We start from the raw sequence: 20,988 nt of genomic DNA, 5'->3' as shown, positions 1-20,988 counted from the left end.
GGACGTTGCGTGGCAGGAGGAAGTGGTATGAAACCAGGAAGTAGGATCTGCCGGAGGGTTGCCGTGCCTACGACTTTGGTTTCGATTTCTCCGATCTTCTGCTCCCAGATCTGCAGAGAAGTCTAATCGAAACGCTGGCTTAAAGGTAACGGCTGAGTTTTAGCCAGAATGACGAATGGCACGGGGGCGAGCAAGCCAGAAGGAGCATCGCAGTGTATCTTTAAAAGTCCCAAAATTTGTTGTGCATTCATGCTCCTCTTTTTCCTTCCTACTTTTTGTAATTGCAGGTGATCCCTCTGGTGCCCCGATCTCTACCTCTTGCCATGGGGCACGCTGGGGATAGATGGCAGGAGGTCTCTGGTGATTCTGAGGGTGAGTCTGTTCCCATGCCCAGCTCTCTCCTTTTCCCCAGATGTCTCAATCCTGACAGCTGTGCTTGTTTTCTCCCCACAAACAGAAGAAAATGAAGAAATGGCTCTGCCTGAGGAGTCCGAAGCCACCCTGGATGCCTGCAGCCAGCGGAGAAACAATGCAGGCTTCTGGTAAATTCCTTTATGCTTCTTCTTTGGTTCAAGGAGATGCAGGATGTTCAACATCACATCTTCAGTTGTTACTATATGTGGTTCCTCTTTCTTCTCCATTGCTGTGTGATAACTGGCTTCTTTTTTCCTGTTGTAGCACATCAGCATAGGCACTTCTGGTCTGTGGTCATGTTTATTTTCTGAATATCTTTTCTGCAAATTGAATGTTTTTATGCATCCTCTTCCAATCAGGCTGGGTCGTTCTATTTGTTTGCAGTACACTTTGTACAACTTGTTGCATGCATTATGTTGCATGCATCAGAACTTTGGGGAATTTTGAGTGTGGTGATAGAGTCTTATGACTGATGGAAAAAATTGTAGCTAAACTAATCTGGATCTACATGCATCTGAGCTTTTTTGTGAAAGAAAGAGGGGCCTGTAATTACAATGAAAAATCTATAATTACAATAAAAAAATCAACAAAATGATAACACTGATACTGTTCATACTATGATAAAGCATAGTTCATTTAGTGCTTTAAAAAGCCGCCATTGGTTGGATCTATTGCAACCAAGTTTATACAATAAACTACAATATTTAGGTTCGTATAATCCACTAAGCCAAAACTAAGTATCTGTTTTATAGCTTTAACACATTTTAGGAACTCAGATACTGACGTATGCATATGTGGTAACTTCCATGTCTCCTAAACTGCCTTCTCCTCAAACAGGCTGCTTGGCCTCTGCAACAACTTTGCTTATGTAGTGATGCTGAGTGCAGCCCATGACATTCTCAGCCATCAGAAAGTGCCAGAGCATAATGGGACAGGACCGGTGAGTGTGCAAGGAAGAAGACCCTGTGTGTATTTTTGTGTTGGTATGCAAAAGCAAAATAAAGAACAGGTCAAGAGAAAATGACAGTTACTGGAAGAAAGAGTGGGTAAGAAAATAAGAACAAGGAAAAAATGGTATGTAAGTACAAGGAAGTGCACAAATGTGAAATGCAGCAGAATTGCTTATCTTTGGAGTTTTTCTCCCATTAGTTCCAATCAGTTGAGCCAATAGCCAGAAAATGAGAAGGCTGCGGTTTATTTTATTACATTATCTACGAGGTAGAAAATACATTTTGGTTGAATTTGGCAGAAATGTCTTAGCAGAGAGCCATTCAACATTGATTGCCTGGGTAAATAAGTCCTTGATCCACAACCATTTGTTTAGTGACCATCCAAAGTTACAATGGCACTGTAAAAAGTGACAACTGGTCCTCCCTCTTCCTTCATTGTATCCCCACAGTCACATTATCAGAATTTAGGCACTTGGCAAGCAGCATATATTTATGAGGGTTGCAGCATCCCAGGGTCTTGTGATTGTCATTTCTGATGTTTCCAGGTGGCTTCCAACAAGCAAAATGGGGGAAACCTGATTTCCATAACAATTGCATGATTCACTTAACAACTGCAGTGATCCACTTAACAGTTGTGGCAAAAAGGTTGTAAGACTAGGTGGGACTCACTTAATAAGTGCCTTACTTAGCAACAGAAATTCTGGTTATGGTTGTAAGTTGAGGACTACCTTAGTAAACCCAGCAAATTCAGAATGGAGGCTCTGTATCAGGGGCGTCAAACTGCCGGATGCGTCACGCCGAAACCACACCCACCCCATTGCCAGCAATGGGGAAAAAGTCACGATATGTCACAACATGTCACATGACGGTGCGAGTTTGACACCCCTGCTCTGTATGAAAGATGGTGATGAGAGGCTGTTGGCATTTTTATCTTCTGTATCTTCTTAGAATTCATCAATGCAACATTTTCAGGAAGATCTAATTCAGAGCTTCCACTGATATTATCCATAGAATGCCCCCATCTTTTTTTTTTTTGTACTATAGTATCTAGATCAGTGGTTCTCAACCTGTGGGTCGGGACCCCATTTGGGGTCGAACGACCATTTCATGGGGGTCGCCAAACAATGCAGTCCGCCATTTTTTCCCCCTTTTCCTTAGCTGTGCTACTCCCTTTTATTCTATTGGCTTTTGAAAGCCAATAGAATAGACTCTCTTGAATAGAGTCTAATTCTATTGGCTTTCAAAAGCCAATAGGAATTGTCCAAGCTGTCTCTGCCCTGCTGAGCCCGCCAAAAGTCCCATTCTGCAAATGGTGCTGCACCAGTTGAGTAGTCCTCGACTTACGACCGGTTGAGTAGTCCTCAACTTACGACTGGTTGGGGGTCGCGGCATTAAAAAGGTTGAGAACCACTGATCTAGATACTCTTGTGTATATGTGCATGTATATATTTACATACAGATAGTCCTCGACTTGCTACCATTCATTTAGTGACTGTTTGAAGTTACAACAGTACTGAAAAAAGAGACTTACTGTATGACCGTTTTTCACACTTACAACTATTGCAGTATCCCCATGGTCATGTGATCAATATTTAGATGCTTGGCAACTGACTCATATTTATGACGGCTGAAGTGTGCCGGTGTCATGTGATTATCGTTTACGACCTTCTGACAAGCAAGTTCAATGGGGAAGCCAATTCACTTAATAACCATGCTACTAACTTAACAACTGCAGTGATTTACTTAACAACTGTGGCAAGAAAGGTTGTAATATGGGGCAAAATTCATTTAACAACTGTCTCACTTAGCAACATAAATTTTGTACTCAATTTTGGTCATAAGTCAAGGACTACCTGTCCAGATTTTAAAACATGGAGATCTTTTGAGATTGTCCGATTGAATGAGATTTCAGAGTGTTGATCAGAGATTTGCTGATTTCATGGAACTTTGTCCAATAAACATACATGCAGCAGCACCAACAGCACCTCTGCAGGTTGCTGATCCCACACCTGAGTTTTGCTTCCTGTGTTTTGCTTCCCACTCAGATTCCCCCCAGTGTTTCTCCAGGGAATACCACCATCAATACTTCTCGGTATGATTGCAACACCATTTCGACTGGGGTAAGTGTGAAGGCCAGATCAGGCAGGGGAAGGAGCGAGATATTTTGAGGTTTTGATACCAACTATTTTTTCTTTTTTGTATCCTGTATAGACGGTACTGCTGGCGGACATTTTGCCAACTCTCTTCATCAAATTCAGTGCCCCTTTTTGCATCCACTTGTTCCCATATGGGTAAGTTTACACTGGTGCAAAATAATTAACACATCATTGTAGATAAGAGAACAGAAGGTATTTTTATTTATTATTATTTCTTAGATTTTTTTAAAATCCTGCCTTATTACTTTTATAAATAACTCAAGGCAGTGAACATATATAATGCTTCTTCCTCCTTTTTTCCCCACAAGAACAACCCTCTGAGTTGGGCTAAGAAAAAATGACTGGCCCAAAGTCACCCAGCTGGTTTTCATACCTAAGGTGAGACTAGAACTCACAATCTCCTGGTTCCTAGCCAGCATTTTAACGATTACATTAAAGGTATATTATACCTGAACTTCTGATGGGAACTTTCTTTACATAAAAATATATATATATTTGATGTATGGGAAAAGCTGTCCAATGTTGCCAAGCTTTCCATTCAAAAGTATCAGTGTCTTGGGCTCTCTTTTCCTGGCCAGATCTAGTAGGAATAAAGGTATTCCAGTGCACCTGGAAGTCAAAGTCTTCAGCAGTGTTTCTCAACTTTGGCAACTTTTAGATTTAGCAATTAGCTGAGGAATTCTGGTAGCTGAAGTCCACACATCTTAAATTTGCTGAGGTTGAGAAACACTGGCCTAGACCAGGGGTGGCAAACCTATGGAATGTGTGCCATAGGTGGTACTCAGAGCCCTCTCTGTGGGCACGTGCGCCGTTGCCCCAGCAGAGTTCGCCAGAGTAGTGAGCACGTGGCGTTTGGAAGCAACGGTAGGGAGTGAGTGAGCAAGTGGCATTGGTCCCCCGGGCATGCCCCGGAGATGGCAAGCGACTGGCTCCGGCCATGCTCACCCAGTTTGCTGTGACCACTGCAGCCACACCCACCCAGTGGGCCACACACACACGCCCCCCCTGAGGGCACCACAATGCTGATGCAGCCCTGGCACTTTGCGATAAATAAGTGGGTTTCGGGTTGCAGTTTGGGCACTCAGTCTCTAAAAGGTTCGCCATCACTGTGTGATCTGCTTGTATAGGGATTACATTTGCCTTTTGAAGAACATATGCTTGTAAGTACTTTTTTTCTATTGAAGAAAGCCATATGTTCATATCCAGGTAAGAAATCAGTGGATTTAGGACATTTTAGTAAAGGAGAAAGGAAAATGTATTCACATAAGAAACTGTCTCTTTGCTTATTGCTTGGTAGTTTGTTTTGATCCTGTTTCCTTCCTTCCTTCCTTCCTTCCTTCCTTCCTTCCTTCCTTCCTTCCTTCCTTCCTTCCTTCCTTCCTTCCTCTTCCTTCTACTTCTTTCCTTCCCTCCCTCTCTCCCTTCCCTCCTTTTTTCCTTCCTTCCTCTTCCTTCCTTCCTTTCTTCCTTCCCTTCCTCTCTCCCTCCACAGCTTGCGTGTTGGCATTTGTGTTACCTCAGCTTGGGGCAGCTTTCTACTAGTGGCCTTCTCCACCACCTCAACACAAAGCCTCCTGGGTGAGTGTCATTTTTACATGTGTATAATCTTAAAATGGGTGATTATTCAGATTTTGGAGGAAAAAGTGCCTTTGCCATTCAATCCAGCCATTTTTTTTCAGCACCAAAGTCTCTTTGACTATATTTAGAATCAAATACAACTGACATAGCTTTGATCCATCCATAACCCTAATTTACCAGTCACGATATGCCAGAATTATGGTTTACCATAACTGGTTTAACAAGTTATTGTTTGCATCCAAAGTAAAAAGTACAAAAAGAGTTATTAACAGTGCTTGGAGAAATCATAAGGCTTATATAATTTTTTTAAAGGAGCCAAAATACCAAACTAGAGCATGGTCAATGGCAAAAGAATGCTGGGAATGTGAATATGGAACAGAGTGTAATTGAGAAGGGGAAACCTGGAATTCCACGTAGAAGTATTCCTTCTGGAAAGCAACAACAAATATTCAGTAAAATACATGTGTATTTTAAATACTTCTGCCAAAGTTCTGAAGCTGTAAAACTTGCACAGATATGAACATATGATATACAACTGATAGGTTTGTGACAGAAGAAGCCAGGCCCAGTTCGGATCTGCCTTCTACACAATTCAGACACTTGATAACAAGAGGACAGGTTGCTTATGTGTGATATCTCCTTTTTCCTCCTCATCGCTACAGGTGTCGTGCTTGCCAGTATATCATCTGGTCTTGGTGAAATAACATTCCTGGCACTCACATCATTTTTCAACAGGTAAAGATTGAGAAGGGCAGTTGCAGGATTTGGATGATGGATGACACCTTACAATAGGGTTAGGTGTGGCTACCTCTTGCTTAACAAATTAGGCTTTGGAGTTGAGATGTCCAGCTATGGGCCCATGGACTCAACTGGAAATCTGAGAAACTATCATGATCACTAACTCTACAAAGTGATGGTCATAGGAACCAGCCTCATTGTAAGACTAAGTAACTTTCTAAACAACTGAGTGGGAAGGCAGAAACTGAATTTGGAATCCCAAGGTCAAATCATATATTCTCTCTGACAGAACTGAAAAAGAAAAGGGTTGGTGGTCCCAGAAATGCAGCTCCCCACCCTACTGGCAAATAGACATAATTCTGTTCACACACATAAATATATAATATATCCTGTATGGTATTTTTGATTATACTGACCACCAGGAGGTTGTTGTTGTTAATTGCGAAGTCATGTCCGACCCATCGCAACCCCATGGACAATGTTCCTCCAGGTCTTCCTGTCCTCTACCATCTTCTGGAGTCCATTTAAGTTCACACCTACTGCTTCAGTGACTCCATCCAGCCATCTCATTCTCTGTCGTCCCCTTCTTCTATTGCCCTCAATCTTTCCCAGCATTAGGCCCTTCTCCAGTGATTCCTTCCTTCTCATTAGGTGGCCAAAATATTTGAGTTTCAACTTCAGGATATGGCCTTCTAAAGAGCAGTCGGGGTTGATCTCTTCTAGGACTGACCGGTTTGAACGCCTTGCAGTCCTAGGGACTCGCAGGAGTCTTCTCCAGCACCATAGTTCAAAGGCCTCAATTCTTTTGCGCTCAGCCTTTCTTATGGTCCAACTTTCACAGCCATACATTGCAACTGGAAAACCATGGCCTGGACTATACGCACTTTTGTTGGCAGGGTGATGTCTCTGCTTTTTAGTATGCTGTCTAGATTTGCCATAGCTTTCCTCCCAGGAGCAAGCGTCTTTTAATTTCTTGGCTGCAGTCCCCATCTGAGGTGATCTTTGAGCCCAGAAAAATAAAATCTGTCACTACCTCCATTTCTTCCCCATCTATTTGCCAGGAATTGAGAGGGCCGGATGCCATGATTTTAGTTTTCTTAATGTTGAGTTTCAAGCCAACTTTTGCATTTTCCTTCTTCACCCGCATCAAGAGGCTCTTTAGTTCCTCTTCACTTTCTGCCATTAGAGTGGTATCATCTGCATATCTTAGGTTGTTGATATTTCTCCCGGCAATCTTAATTCCAACTTTTTTTCATCTAGCCCTGCCTTTCTCATGATGTGCTCTGCATATAAGTTAAATAGGCAGGGCGACAGTATACAGCCTTGCCAGACTCCTTTTCCAATTTTGAACCAATCAGTGGTTCCGTGTCCAGTTCTCACTGTTGCTTCTTGACCCGCATATAGGTTTCTCAAGAGACAAATAAGATGGTCTGGTATTCCCATCTCTTTAAGAACTTGCCACAATTTGTTGTGATTCACACAATCAAAGGCTTTAGCATAGTCAATGAAGCAGAAGTAGATGTTTTTCTGGAACTCCCTAGCTTTCTCCATGATCCAGCGTATGTTGGCAATTTGATCTCTAGTTCCTCTGCCTCTTCGAAATCCTGCCTGTACTTCTGGTAGTTCTCGATCCACATACTGCTGGAGTCTAGCTTGTAGGATTTTAAGCATAACTTTACTAGCATGTGAAATGAGTGCAATGGTGCGATAGTTTGAACATTCTTTGGCATTGCCTTTCTTTGGAATTGGAATGTAAACTGACCTTTTCCAATCCTGTGGCCACTGCTGAGTTTTCCAAATTTGCTGGCAAATTGAGTGTAGCACTTTTACTGCATCGTCTTTTAAGATTTTGAATAGCTCAGCTGGAATACTGTCACCTTCACTAGCTTTGTTGTTGCTCAGATTTTCTAAGGCCCATTTCACTTCACATTCTAGGATGTCTGGTTCGAGGTCAGTGACCATCTCATTGTGGTTATCTGGGATGTTAAGCTCATTCTTGTATAGTTCTTCTGTGTAGTTTTGCCATCTCTTCTTAATCTCTTCTGCCTCTGTTAGGTCTCTGCCATTTTGGTCCTTTATCATGCCCATCTTTGCATGAAACGTTCCCTTCATATCTCCAATTTTCTTGAAGAGATCTCTGGTCCTCCCTATTCTGTTGTTTTCTTCTATTTCTTTGCACTGTTCATTTAAGAAGGCATTCTTATCTCTTCTAGCTACTCTCTGGAATTCTGCATTCAATTGGGTGTATCTTTCTCTTTCTCCTTTGCCTTTCGCTTCCCTTCTTTCCTCAGCTATTTGCAAAGCTTCCTCAGACAGCCATTTTGCTTTCTTGCATTTCTTTTTCTTTGGGATGGTTTTAGTTGCTACCTCTTGTACAATGTTGCGAACTTCCATCATAGTTCTTCAGGCACTCTGTCTATCAGATCCAGTTCCTTAAATCTATTTGTCACCTCTACTGTATATTCATCAGGAATATGATTTAGTTCATACCTGAGTGGCCTAGTGCTTTTCCCTACTTTTTTCAATTTAAGCCTAAATTTTGCAACGAGAAGCTCATGATCTGAGTCACAGTCAGCTCCTGGTCTTGTTTTTACTAACTGTATAGAGCTTCTCCATCTTTGGCTGCAAAGCACATAGTCAATCTGATTTCTATGTTGACCGTCTGGTGATGTCCATGTGTAGAGCCGTCTCTTGGGTTGTTGGAAAAGAGTGTTTGTTATGACCATCATATTCTCTTGACAAAATTCTATCAGCCTGTGCCCTGCTCCATTTTGTACTCCAAGGCCAGGAGGTACCATCTGACTAAATGCCTTTGGAGATTCTCGATCATCCAGGTCATGGTTGTCCCAAAGGTGCTTTCCCAAAAGGCAACTGAACTTTCTTGGTTTTTTTCTTTGAAAGCGTTTCATTTCTCATCCAAGAACTGAAAAAGCTTCTTGGATGAGAAGCAAAATGTGTTCAAAGAAAAGTCAAGTTGCCTTTTTGAAAAGTACCTTTGGAATTACCATATGACTAATGTTGCCCTTACTGTGTTGAGACTCCTCAGATATTAGATGTTATTCTTTGGGGTTCAAACCCTCTACTGGGATTTGATCTCATGAATCTTTGCTTATATCATTAAATATATGGTGCAATAACTTTACGAGCATCCAACTCTGGTATTCAGAAATTGCAGGAAGAGGTATCTGAGCCATCAAAATATGTGCCATTTGGCTAGCTTATAAAAACAAAAAAATAGTTTATAGTCAAAATTATTTCACCTTCCAAAAACATGATTATTCAGACAGGGTACACACAGCGAATCAAGCAAAATAATTTTTGCTAACTGGCTGGAAGCCTGGGTCTAACAGAATTCAGAGGTCAATGCCCAATCTTAATTTTTTTTTCTTTGAAGAAAGATTTATGCTTACGTGGGACCCAGAAGCATTTGATGGGAAGGAAGTGGGAGAAACAGCTATAAATAACTTTGCAACCATCAGAACTCAGTAGTTACTTATTAATAAATACTGGATCCACATGTTTTTTATGTTGATCTGAGCTGCAGAGACCATTAAATATATTTCTGCATGTTAATAGGTGACATTTTCTTTTCCTTAAAGCTAGTTCTGTTAATATTTAAAGAAGACAGACATACTATATTAAACAGTATATCTGATTTAGAAAGCAGTCTTAAGATGTGTATTTTGTTCTGGACAAAATAAACTGTATGTACCCAACCTAGCTAGACAGCTTAGAAATGTGAATTGGACAAAGTTCTTATTGACTAGTATCTACTGCCAGTACTAATACCAATATGTGCTCATGAGAAATGTTCAGCAGCTTTTGATTTAAAAACTCTTTCATTGAAGGATAAACATCTTTAAAGTAGATATGTGCATCATTTTAAATTGATGTGTACTTTTGTACATATATACATACACAAAATACATATGTGCATGCTTTGCAGGTACACTGAGAGCTTCTGCACCAGAAACAAATTTCTTGTGTGTCTAATCACATTTGGCCAAATAAAGTATTCAGTTCAAAAGTACATATATGCAACATTTTAACATTATGTCTAACGCCAAACAATTCCATATTTGATTTGCTTGCAAGAACAGTAGTTAGACTGGAATTGATTATGTGGAAGTTGAATACCCAAAGCTCTCTGACTCATGTTGTTTCTTTTGCTTTTCTTCCCACAAGTGCTGTGGTGTCTGCCTGGTCATCTGGAACAGGTGGGGCTGGCTTGATCGGGGCCCTTTCCTACCTCGGGCTGACACAGACAGGCCTGACTCCGCAGGATACGCTCCTCTTTATGACCATTGTTCCTGTTATCATGCTGGGCAGGTGAGGTCTAAAAATGGGACCTGCAAAGAGAGTCTCATGCAGATGAAAAAAAAAAAAGAGAGAGAGGCGATAGATGTCAAGAAGACAAAATGAGAGCCAGTTTGGTCTAATGGTGAAGGCACCAGACTAGATGTCAGGAGACTGTGAGTTCTAGTCCTTTTTTAAGCGTGAAAGCCAGCTGGGTGACTTTGGACCAGTCTCTCTCTCTCTGAGCCTAACTCACCTCACATGGTTGCTATTGTGGGGAAAATAGGAGGAGGAAAGAGTATTTATGAAAATAGTAAAGGTGGGCAATGAATGAACGAATGAACGAATGATGGTGGCTAGGAGAGCATAAAATGAAGCAGGAAGCAGGATATTGATTGTATATGAAATATATAGATGTGTTATACTTTGGACTCAGAGCCAAAAAAGTGCTCACATCACAGCTGCCAGCAGCTGTAAGGGGCTGAGAGAATAACCTTGAGAGACAGAAGGAAGAGCAACTATCTAGACAACATCTGATAAATGAAATCTAAATCCAAAGCAGAAATGTATTGGAAAAAGAATCTCAGAATTAACCTTCCCTAGTTCTCTAGAACATAAAGGCAGGAGCAGAAGAGGCACATCCAGATTTGCAAGATTCTGTTAGTATAATCTTATAATAAAAATAGTTTTAGTGTTCACTGTTTAGATTTCTTGGTCTGGACTGCCTTGAAACGCTGACAACCATCTTGCAAGTCTCCGTGTCCTTGTGGGGAGAGTGTGATAAAAATACTGACTCATCTTGCTTCTTTTTGTAGCAATTTGTAATATTCTATAGCTTACAAAATCCCTAGTCACTGAAATTATTTTTATGCTAGCTATTATTTGCCTACTAAGTTTCTAGAATCTCACAGCAAGTTCGAAAGTGTTATTTGGATGCTCATTAGTTCCAATGCTTCAATTTAGGGAAGAGGGAGATGTAATTAAATAGAAACAAAAATGGCTGTGTTATTCTGGATTGTGTGACCTAGATCAATTTGAATTTTAAATTGTTGAGTGTATTGGTTGGAGTCTGTCATAAAATTGAATTATTATAAAGAAAACTTGTTTTAAGAATAGAAAAGCATGTGGCTTTGTTGTAGTGATCATCTTTGTTTGTGAAGATGCTATTTTATTTTATTTTTTTGCATTTGAATATTTTTCAGTCCTTCTCCATCCCCTCAATTACGTGTGTTTTAACTATTCCTAAGATTGTAGAACTTTAGGTAGTCTGTCTAATTTATACTTCACACCATAGTTGAAGATTGGACATCTTGCAAGGCTTGCAGTTCTTAGATCAGTGTTTCTCAATCTTGGCCACTTAAAGATGTGTGGACTTCAACTCCCAGAATTCCCCAGCCAGCCCTCTCAAGACTGTGGCATCCATTTTCAAGGAAGAATAAGGGGAGAGGGGCTTAATAACTGCATTAATGATTCTAACCCAGGGGTGTCAAACTGCTGGCCCGTGGGCTGGATGCATCATAGCAAAACCGCACCCACCCCATTGCCGGCAATGGCAAACAAATCATGATAAGTCGCGACATGTCACGTGACATTGCTAGTTGGACACCCTTGTTCTAACCCATGCCTATCCCAGAAAATGGGGAACAGAGAAAGAATGAACCAGAAATCCTTCCCATAATTTCACTATTGTTGCCTTTAAAAATAAATAAATTATCTATCTATCTATCTATCTATCTATCTATCTATCTATCTATCTATCTATCTATCTATCTATCTATCTATCTATCATGTTCCTCGCTCTTGAGGAGGGGCTGTGGGCAGTGTTTGGTTTTTAAACATTTGTTTTTTAAATGTGACATCAGTCACAAAAAGGATCCTTCTCATTGCTTTAGCTGACGAGGATCATAATGAGAAGGGAATAATCGGATGAAATCCTAAATAACATTCCTCGCTAGCCAGAAGCAAGCTATGGCTTATTTTGGGGATAATAACTGTAACATCAAGGTGGGCAGGAACTTTGCTATGGCTCTTGACTGTCTCCCTGTTTCTTCACTTTCATAGCTATTGCTTCCTGCTGGCTCCCCCTCCTGAAGCCCCTCGCTGTGGCTGGGGGGTCTGCAAGCCAAAATCGTCATGTGCCTCTTCTGGGATTCAACAGCCTCTTCTTGGGGACAAATTGACACTCCCTCAAAGTAAGTGACTTTTGTGTGAATGCCTCCCATGACCTCAAAAGAGGAAAGTGTGATCCATAATGCATGTTCTTCTGAAATCTTTCCTCTCTGAAAAATGCTCCTGCTACATCCTTTACTGTGACGCCCTCTGCTCAGGCCAAAGGCAAGGAACAATTTTATCATAAATCTTGTCATCTTTTCCATTAAGTACAGGCAGACTGCATGCATCCACACTGTGAAGCTTCTTTTGAAACTCCTGCCCGATGCCCCAAATATTTGGAGAGGGATAGTAGGTTTTAAGGCACAACATTGGGGGTGGGGTGGGGGGGTACTAAACCTTCGTTGCTTAGGGCAACTATTTTTTTCCTTAAAGCTCCCATGTTCCAAATCAAACCAAACACAGTTAGTCTTCAAATTGCAACCCTAATGGAGGCTGCCCATCACAGTTATAACTTGTGATGGTTGTAAAATGTGACCGACCCAATTTTCTGGGGGGGGGGGTTGCAGCAGTTGTTAAGTGAATCAGTTTGGTTGTTAAGTAAACATAGTCGTTAAGCAAATCAGTGGTATGAGATGGATGCAGTTTTGCTGAAATCTGGAAGAAAATGATGGGTTTTGACAAAACCATCGTAAAATGCAGTCACATGACTGTGGGATGCTGCAACCTGGTTGCCAAGCACCCAAAATGCGGTCACATCACTGAGGAGCCTTGAACATCAGAACTTCAAATTCAGATCATCAGTTTCTCCCAAGCAGGTCTGTCAGAATTTCAGTTGCTAAGCAATTAGTCGTAGCTCGAGGACTATCTCCATTTTCCACAACCACTCAGTTAACATCAGGTCACTCTTTGATTGTGTGCTTCCCCCCCCCCAGTTTTGAGTGTTTCTGCAACACTTCTCAGAGGAAAATACAATGCCATAATTTCAATTGTTGTCTCCCTCCTCCAGAGACACAAAAACTTCAGCTCACCTTGCAGGAAAAAGAACAGGTGGTCAAGGTAAGAAGCCTGCTCAGAGAAGGTGGGAAGAACTTTCTGAGCTGTGCAAGTGTAAAAGTGCTCTTTTTGGTGGTTCAGTGGGAATCAATGTTGAATGTGCCTATGGCGAATTTAGAAGGTTTTCTCGTAAGAATATTGTGTAGCTATTTAACCTTTTCTTAATAGATTCTCTCTGGGAAGGGGTGGATTAAAAACATGGCAGAAAAAGACAAGAAGAAAGAATATTACCTAGATCCATTTTGTAAATATTAGTGAATAAGGTAGGATAATAAAAACCTAGAAGTATCTTAATTTTGAAAAAGGGGATTAAAAAAAGAGGGAGGCCTGTGAACCTAAAAGTGAAATGTTTCCCAGATATTCTACTTCCTGCTGGACTAAGAGAAGAGAGACTCAAGTTTTACTTCCTTTTTTGTCATGGAAACTCCTTGAGTGAATTTGGATCACTTGTTTTCTCCCAGATCAACTTACTCATTGGCATGTTATTGTGAGGAAAAATAGGAGGAGCACCATGTATCCCCCCTTTAATCCTGAACAAAAAAACCAATATAAATTTAATAATAAATAGAGACTGGATCAAAACACATTTTGGGGACAGTAGGTGGACAATACACAAATAATTAACTTCTACTGGAAATCAACTATAAATACAACTCTTGCCTTTTAAACTCGTGTTTTGTCAATGGTACCTTTTATTTAAACATTTTCCCATATTTCTGTCATCAGAAATACTTAAGCTGTGATGCTTTATTATCGTTTATAGTTGCAACCTTCTGTGATAACATAGGCTGCAACATTCTGTGCATGTGTAACATGCATATTGTAACCTTTGTTACATGCGAGGCCTAGTTCACAACAAAAATGAATGATGTACTTTACTAAGATGATGACTCTGAACTACATCTGCTTCTATTAGCCCAGAGTTGGGTGCTATACAAATTTAATACATCATGATCTCAACCTTCTCCAGGGACTGTATCACATGAATATATACTCCCTGGAACTTCAAATAATCCATGTAATTAGGTACTTTAAGATAGAGGAAATCCTCAACTTACAACCATTCATTTAGTGACCATTCAAAGTTACAACGGCACTGAAAAAGTGACTTATGCCCAATTTTCTCACTTATGACCATTGCAACATCCCAGTGGTCAGATGATCAGAATTCAAACATCTGCAAGTAACATGTATTTATGATGTTGCAGTGTCCTGGGGTCATGTGATCATCTTTTGTGACTTTCTGACAAGAAACACCAATGGCGAAACCAGATTCCCTTAACAACCATGTTACTAGCTTAACAACTGCAGTGATTCACTTAACAACTGTGGCAAGAAAGGTCATAAAAGGTGGCAAAACGTACTTGATAATTGTCTTGCTTAACAATGGAAATTTGGGGCTCAGTTGTGGTGGTAAGTTGAGGACTTCCTGTACTTTTTGGCTTTAATTTTGTAATGCTTTAATTTATAAGAATTTTCAGAAGCCGTTCTTATGTTATCTGCATGTTATTTATATATAAACATTCGCAGATAATATGATGTTTTCAACTTATTAGGTAGATGATGGTGTTACTTGTACGAAGAAGGGCTTGATGGTTTCTTAAAACAATTTGGCTGTTCTCGCAATGAACTCATTCGCTTTGTCTCTTTCAGGGTCTTTTGAAATACCTCATCCCCTTGTCTGTGGTGTATTTTGCTGAATACTTCATCAATCAGGGGCTGGTAAGCATAATGGGTAGTTATTCCTTTATCGGAGGTGATGCTGATTCATTTTTTGGCTCTTCCTTTTTTAACATTTACTCTCTGTGTTGTTCTTTCCCAGTTTGAATTGTTATACTTTCGAAATACAACTTTAAATCACCCCCAACAATATCGCTGGTAAGTGGGAAGGTGCTTGGCGCTTTCCAGATGTTAAGACTCTAAATCCCATTAGCCTCATCCAACATTGATTAACGTGTCTGGATGTTACTTAATGGGGGGAAAATGAATTGTTAGTTGAGTGAGAAAAGTTGATAGGCTAGAAAAAAGATACAGGTAGTCCTCGGCTTACAAACATTAGTTGAGCAACTGTTTGAAGTGACAACAGCATTGAGAAAAGTCAGTCCTTGCACTTCACAACTGTTGCAGCATCTCCGTGGTCACCGGATCAAAATTTGATCACTTGGCAACCAGCATATATTTGTGATTGTTGCAGCATCTCAGGGTTATGTGATCGCCCTTGGCAACATTTCCAGCCAGCTTCTGACAAGCAAAGTAAATGGGGAAAGCTGGATTTGCTTAACAACTGCATGCTTCACTTAACAACTGCAGTTATTTGTTTAACAACTGTGGCAAAAATCATTTGTAAACTCTGGTGTAACTCATTTAACAGTCGCTTTGCCAAGCATCAGAAATTCTGCTCCCAATTGTGGTCCTAAGTCTAGAGAATATTTTTTTATATTTACAGTTAGTATATTCATATATAGCAGTAACAATTTAACCATCCATACTGTGGCTTGAGCCAAATTCCTACTGTCTTTTTGCAGGTATCAGATGCTGTATCAATTAGGGGTTTTTATTTCCCGTTCCTCTGCCAGCTGTATACGAATCCGAAAGATATGGCTTCTGGCTATATTGCAGGTAAAAAATTTCCTTCACTAACATTTCCCCTCCTTCTCCACTGAATGATTCCTTCTCATCCACTTGAAACAGATCCTCTCCTGACAGTTACATTTATTCCGCTCCTCCCACTTGCTTTGTATTTATGTATCAGAATTATTTATATTTTGCCTACTTTCATAGGCTGAAGGAGGTTTGCATCAGGCAAACAAAAAAATAACAAAATCTGACTACCGTAACAATTTGACATTCTGTTAACATCATAAAATAGTTTTAAAATTCAACCGAGAGGGTTTTATCAGGGGCCTAAGCTGCTACTATCTGCGAAAGATGCTTGATTTTAAAAACCTGAGAACAAAAACTGATTAAGAACAGAAAAGAAGCCAGTGAGCCTCTAATTTGAATAATCTGTGGCCTGCCACCTTTTAAACTATTTCTTGTCTATGATTTGGCTTCCAGACAATTGCTACTGTTTTACCAGGCTAATTTTCTTCTATTCTCCCTCAAGTGCCTGAATATGCTGTTTCTCCTGTTTGCCGTGCGCTACATGTTTCTACCCAGCATCTATATGGTTTTCGTGCTGATATTGTATGAGGGATTGCTGGGAGGAGCTGGCTATGTGAACACTTTCCATTGTGTCAGTGAAGAGGTGAGTTTGAGGGAAGAAGCAAGAGGAAGAGGTGGGATTGGAAAGATGGAAGAACAGTCATATGTTGGGTGGATAGAGGAGAGCATTGTCTCACGCTTCAATGTGTAGAACTAATGTAAACATTCTATGACACTGCATTGCCCTTTTTTTTTTCATAATCCTTGGCATCCTGCTGGCCATAATACCTTAAAATGGCCAGAGAGCTTCCACATCATCCCACCCCATTTTAAGTAGGAAACACATCAAAATTGTAGCATAGGCTCTAAATATAGCCTTTTAAAAGCTTTCAAAGCAACTTCCCAGATCTAGTCTGTTTTGTAGGGGCCTTTTCACCAGCTGCTCAAAAAACCATAAGTTGTGGGCCTTTACCAAAAGGTTACCCACACCTGGAATGAAAGATGGGATCATTACAAGAATTTGCAGGGTTCCTCTGCAAACAACTCACTGGTCCTCTTTAACCAGGATAGGATAAAACAAGCATTTTCATCACTTGTTTTGCAAATGGGAAGAACTGGGCATTTCAGCCAGGGGACAATCTTCAAGTTGGAAGGAACAGTTAATTTCTTTGGAGACTTGAATATTTGGATACCCAACTTCTGCTTCAATACTTTCAATGAACTTAATTCGTCCAGCAATCACTTGTGCAAAATACTAGCATCTGTGGTTGGCTTCATATAGACTAAGCCATGGCTGGTTAAAAGTAGAGTTCATAAGCTGCAGTAGCCTGGTTCACATCTTATACTAAACCCTAGTCAAATGCACCATATAAGAACAGTAATCTGCCACATGCAAAACAGCCAGAAGTAAACTGTGTACAGTATTGCACTCTGGAGGGAGAACAGAAACCCACATCCAATGTCACGGCAGAGAAATAAGATTTTTTTTCCTCTCTTTTCCTCCATGCAGAGCAAGCCGGAACATCGAGAATTTGCCATGGGAGTAGCTTGCATCGCCGACACTTTGGGCATCTCACTTTCAGGGGTCGTTGCTATCCCTGTCCACAACTATTTCTGTCACCTTCCTTGAAGTCTGTTTTCCAGGAGGATCAACAGATGTCTTGGCACACTATATCAGGGGTAGTCAACCTTGGCTCTTTTATGACTCATGGACTTCAATTCCCAGAATTCCTGAGCCAGCTTAGCTGGCTCAGGAATTCTGGGAGTTGAAGTCCACGAGTCATAAAAGAGCCAAGGTTGATTAACCTTGCACTGTAACTTTGTTCTCGAGTGGGCTGATACCCATTCGTAAGGAGGGGAAACTCCTGGGTGTATTACTAGTATTGGCTGACCTCCAAGCGCAAGAGGAAAGGCGCATCAGAAGCTGCTAGGGATTTATCCTCTTGGCTTAATTTCCTGAACAGTTTGATTTAGGAAATTAGATAGTTTTAACGGAGTGCAGCTGAGGTTGTTCTTTTTTTCCCCCTCCTTCACATTATATAGAATTTGGCAGGGTTAAAGGAAGAAAAGACACATTGTTGGATGGGATCATCCAACTTATAAAGTTCTCAAAGGTGTAATACTTTTAAAGGCGCACAAAGTGAGATGGAAACAGTTCAGAAGATGCTTCTCTACATAACTGGATTCAAGAGAAGGGAGTGGAAAGAGATGCTATGTTTTATTCATAAGTGAATATGTTAGCAGTTAGATGCTCATGGAACCCCAGTGGGTGGAAAAGATAATATGGTATTTGATCTACTTTTTTCTGAAGTTAATTAGTAAACCAGGCCTTGGAAAACTGTTAGTGTTGCTGAATGATTATCCTATGTCAGAGTATGATAAAAGTTGGTAAGTTTATATTTGTGTGATTATTTGAAATGACCAAGAAAAAAATTAAAAATAGAAATTGGAGTTACGGGCAGAAATTCCAAGGGAGAAAATGTCAGCTAAATATTAAAGGTAAACTGTTCTGCTAATAAGACATTAGAAGTTGTTTGCTGGATTCTTGTAATTAATAATGGTGGTGTTGAGCTAACTCAGAGGTAAGCAACCTTGGCTCTTTTATGACTCGTGGACTTCAACTCCCAGAATTCCTGAGCCAGGAATTCTGGGAGTTGAAGTCCATGAGTCATAAAAGAGCCAAGGTTGCCTATCCCTGGGCTAACTTTCTAAAGTGAATGACTGAATTCTGAGATATACTGTCCAGCCTTTCTGCAAGACACCCTGTTAGAACTGACATTGAAGTTTCTCTCTAAAACTTTGTTGTTAACTGCAAAGTCGTGTCCGACCCATCGCGACCCCATGGACAACATTCCTCCAGGTCTTCCTGTCCTCTACCATCTTCTGGAGTCCATTTAAATTCACACCTACTCTCTAAAATTAACCACTCTTTATTTGCTCTCCAAAATGAACATTTAGCTTCCAGATAATGCACTTCCTTTGGTAGTAGCATCCCCTATACTTTTGCCACTCTCAAAACTAGCTATGATTTGTAGTTGCCACTTTACAGTATAGCAGTGGCCCCCAACCTTTTTGGTGCCAGGGATTGGTTTCGTGGAGGTGTGATTTTGTGTGCTACCTGGATCCCACTTGCTTGAGTGGCCCGGTTCCTGGCGGGCTGCAGTAATGGTCTGCAGCCCCACAGTTGGGGACCCTGCTGTATTGGAAACATAGGCCAAATATCCAGCGTCCAAAAACAACAGCAAAAAAGACTTCTGCCAATGGAGATTGATTAAATTTCCCCAGGGCTGAAGAAGATTTTAAAACAATATTGCAGTGATTGATGTAATTATAGGTAGTCCTGGAATTACAACAATTTGTTTAGAGACCGTTTGAAGTTACAAAAACATTGAACAAAGTGATTTCTGACCAATTTTCATACTTATAACCGTTGCAGCAGCCTCATGGTCAGATGATCAAAATTTGGATGCTTAGTTATTGACTCATGATGGTTAGTGTGTCCCAGATAGGATTGCCATTTGTGGCCTTCTGACAATCAAAGTTAATAGGGAAGCCAGATTAATTTAACAACCGTGTTACTAATTTAACTGCAGTGATTCACTTAACTATGGCAAGGAAGGTTGTAAAATAGGGCAGAACTCATTTAACAACTGTCTTGCTTAGCAACAGAAATTTTAGGCTTAATTATAGTCATAATTGAGGGCTACTTCTAATGAGCAGAAGTTACCTGGCATTCAGAACCATTTATTAACTGATACTATAGTTCACTAAGTGTGGAATTCTTGCCTCCCCCATTTTGCTATTGATTAGGCCTATATAATTATATTGTTATGTTTAATGGTGTCTTTAATTTGAGAGCATGAAGATGGAAAGTAAACATTGCATAGAGTCAGCTTCCGCCGTAACCATTTATAATGCTTGTAAATAAATGAGTAAAATAATAGAATTCCAGAACCAAAGTCATGTGTACAGTAATGAGTTTATACAGACTTTGTCAGCTGCAATATAATGGTACAATGACATTCTAGAGAACCGTGTGAATTAGAAATGAAATTATAAATTGATTATTAAATTGCAATATTCACTAACTCCAATAAAGCAGGCTTTAAATGTAATCCAACTGCAACACAAGATTCCTATATATGTTTGCAAACAATGTGTTTAATAGGCTTAATTTGCTCAAACATAGAAGGGTGTATTGTTTCTATGAAATGTATAATGTACAGATGAGTATTAATCATTTGTTGGGTTCAAAATCTACCCCCTCATAGCTATGCTGATTTTGTTGTGTGCAGTATAGATTGTTTAAATGCCACTGAAGATGAGTCTTTTGTTTTAGCTTAATAATTGTGATTGGTTCATATTTCAGGGGCATGGGCACGTTGTACATATTTTTAATGTAATGGAAGGGAAAGTTAAATACAGTGGAATAAATTGTACTAATCATAATTATTTTAATTTAAATGTATGTAATTATTTGCTCCTACCCTGCCCCCCCCTTCTCATGTAGCAAAGCAAGTTCACTGGATTGGTGGGATGTACAACAGTTTACTGAATTTTTGCTGTTTCCAATGGAAGGCAGTTATATACATATGGGACTTGCAAAATATGCCCCCAAAGTATAGTTTTCTGTAGCTTAAATGAACATTAAGAAATGTTCAGTTTGTTTACTTTTTTGTCGAGTAAATTGAATAAACTGATAAAATATCATTTTTGTCATAAATTACTGACTAGTGTGCGCGGATATCAGTGAGCATACGGTACCCATTTTTGGGGGGGAGAATGTAATTAAAAACTGACGCAATATGGATGAAAGACAGTGGAAAGAGGGATTCCGATTCAATCAGAAAATCCATGTGAAAAAAAAAAGTCGTAATTATTAACCCCCACCCCCAAAATGCGGCAAGGCGTGGACAGCAAAAAGATACAATAGATTCAGACGCTTTACTTCCGGCAAACTTTGAAAGCGGCCGCTTCCAAACATCTTCCAAGGGGGCGCTAGACTGATACAGCTGTACTTGAGGTTGCAACTCTATGGTTGAAAACTC

The 20,988-nt window shown here is 40.2% G+C and overlaps 1 protein-coding gene across 1 annotated transcript; it reads left to right on the top strand.

The window, feature by feature from the left end:
- Nucleotides 1–11: 11 nt before the first annotated feature.
- Nucleotides 12–20,650, top strand: CLN3 (CLN3 lysosomal/endosomal transmembrane protein, battenin). Its single transcript, XM_039335340.1, has 16 exons — nucleotides 12–145; nucleotides 288–372; nucleotides 458–542; nucleotides 1,252–1,354; nucleotides 3,410–3,484; nucleotides 3,576–3,655; nucleotides 5,013–5,098; nucleotides 5,761–5,833; nucleotides 10,022–10,165; nucleotides 12,194–12,324; nucleotides 13,251–13,300; nucleotides 14,951–15,019; nucleotides 15,120–15,175; nucleotides 15,823–15,916; nucleotides 16,404–16,544; nucleotides 17,451–20,650. Exons 2-16 carry the CDS (start codon nucleotides 324–326, stop codon nucleotides 17,568–17,570), a joined length of 1,356 nt encoding a protein of 451 aa, XP_039191274.1. The 5' UTR covers nucleotides 12–145; nucleotides 288–323; the 3' UTR covers nucleotides 17,571–20,650.
- Nucleotides 20,651–20,988: the final 338 nt, after the last annotated feature.

This window comes from Crotalus tigris, unplaced genomic scaffold (assembly GCF_016545835.1).
Source record: "Crotalus tigris isolate CLP2741 ecotype Arizona unplaced genomic scaffold, ASM1654583v1 scf7180000017639.5415321, whole genome shotgun sequence".
Taxonomy (NCBI): domain Eukaryota; kingdom Metazoa; phylum Chordata; class Lepidosauria; order Squamata; family Viperidae; genus Crotalus; species Crotalus tigris.
This window is presented reverse-complemented; position numbering and strand designations above follow the sequence as displayed.

Excerpts from the sequence above, each read along its gene's own strand:
- CLN3 (XM_039335340.1), top strand. The coding sequence starts at position 324 with ATGGGGCACGCTGGGGATAGATGGCAGGAGGTCTCTGGTGATTCTGAG. Across the intron at positions 3,485-3,575 it reads GCAACACCATTTCGACTGGG|ACGGTACTGCTGGCGGACAT; the intron begins GTAAGTGTGAAG and ends TATCCTGTATAG. Across the intron at positions 15,020-15,119 it reads ACTTCATCAATCAGGGGCTG|TTTGAATTGTTATACTTTCG; the intron begins GTAAGCATAATG and ends GTTCTTTCCCAG.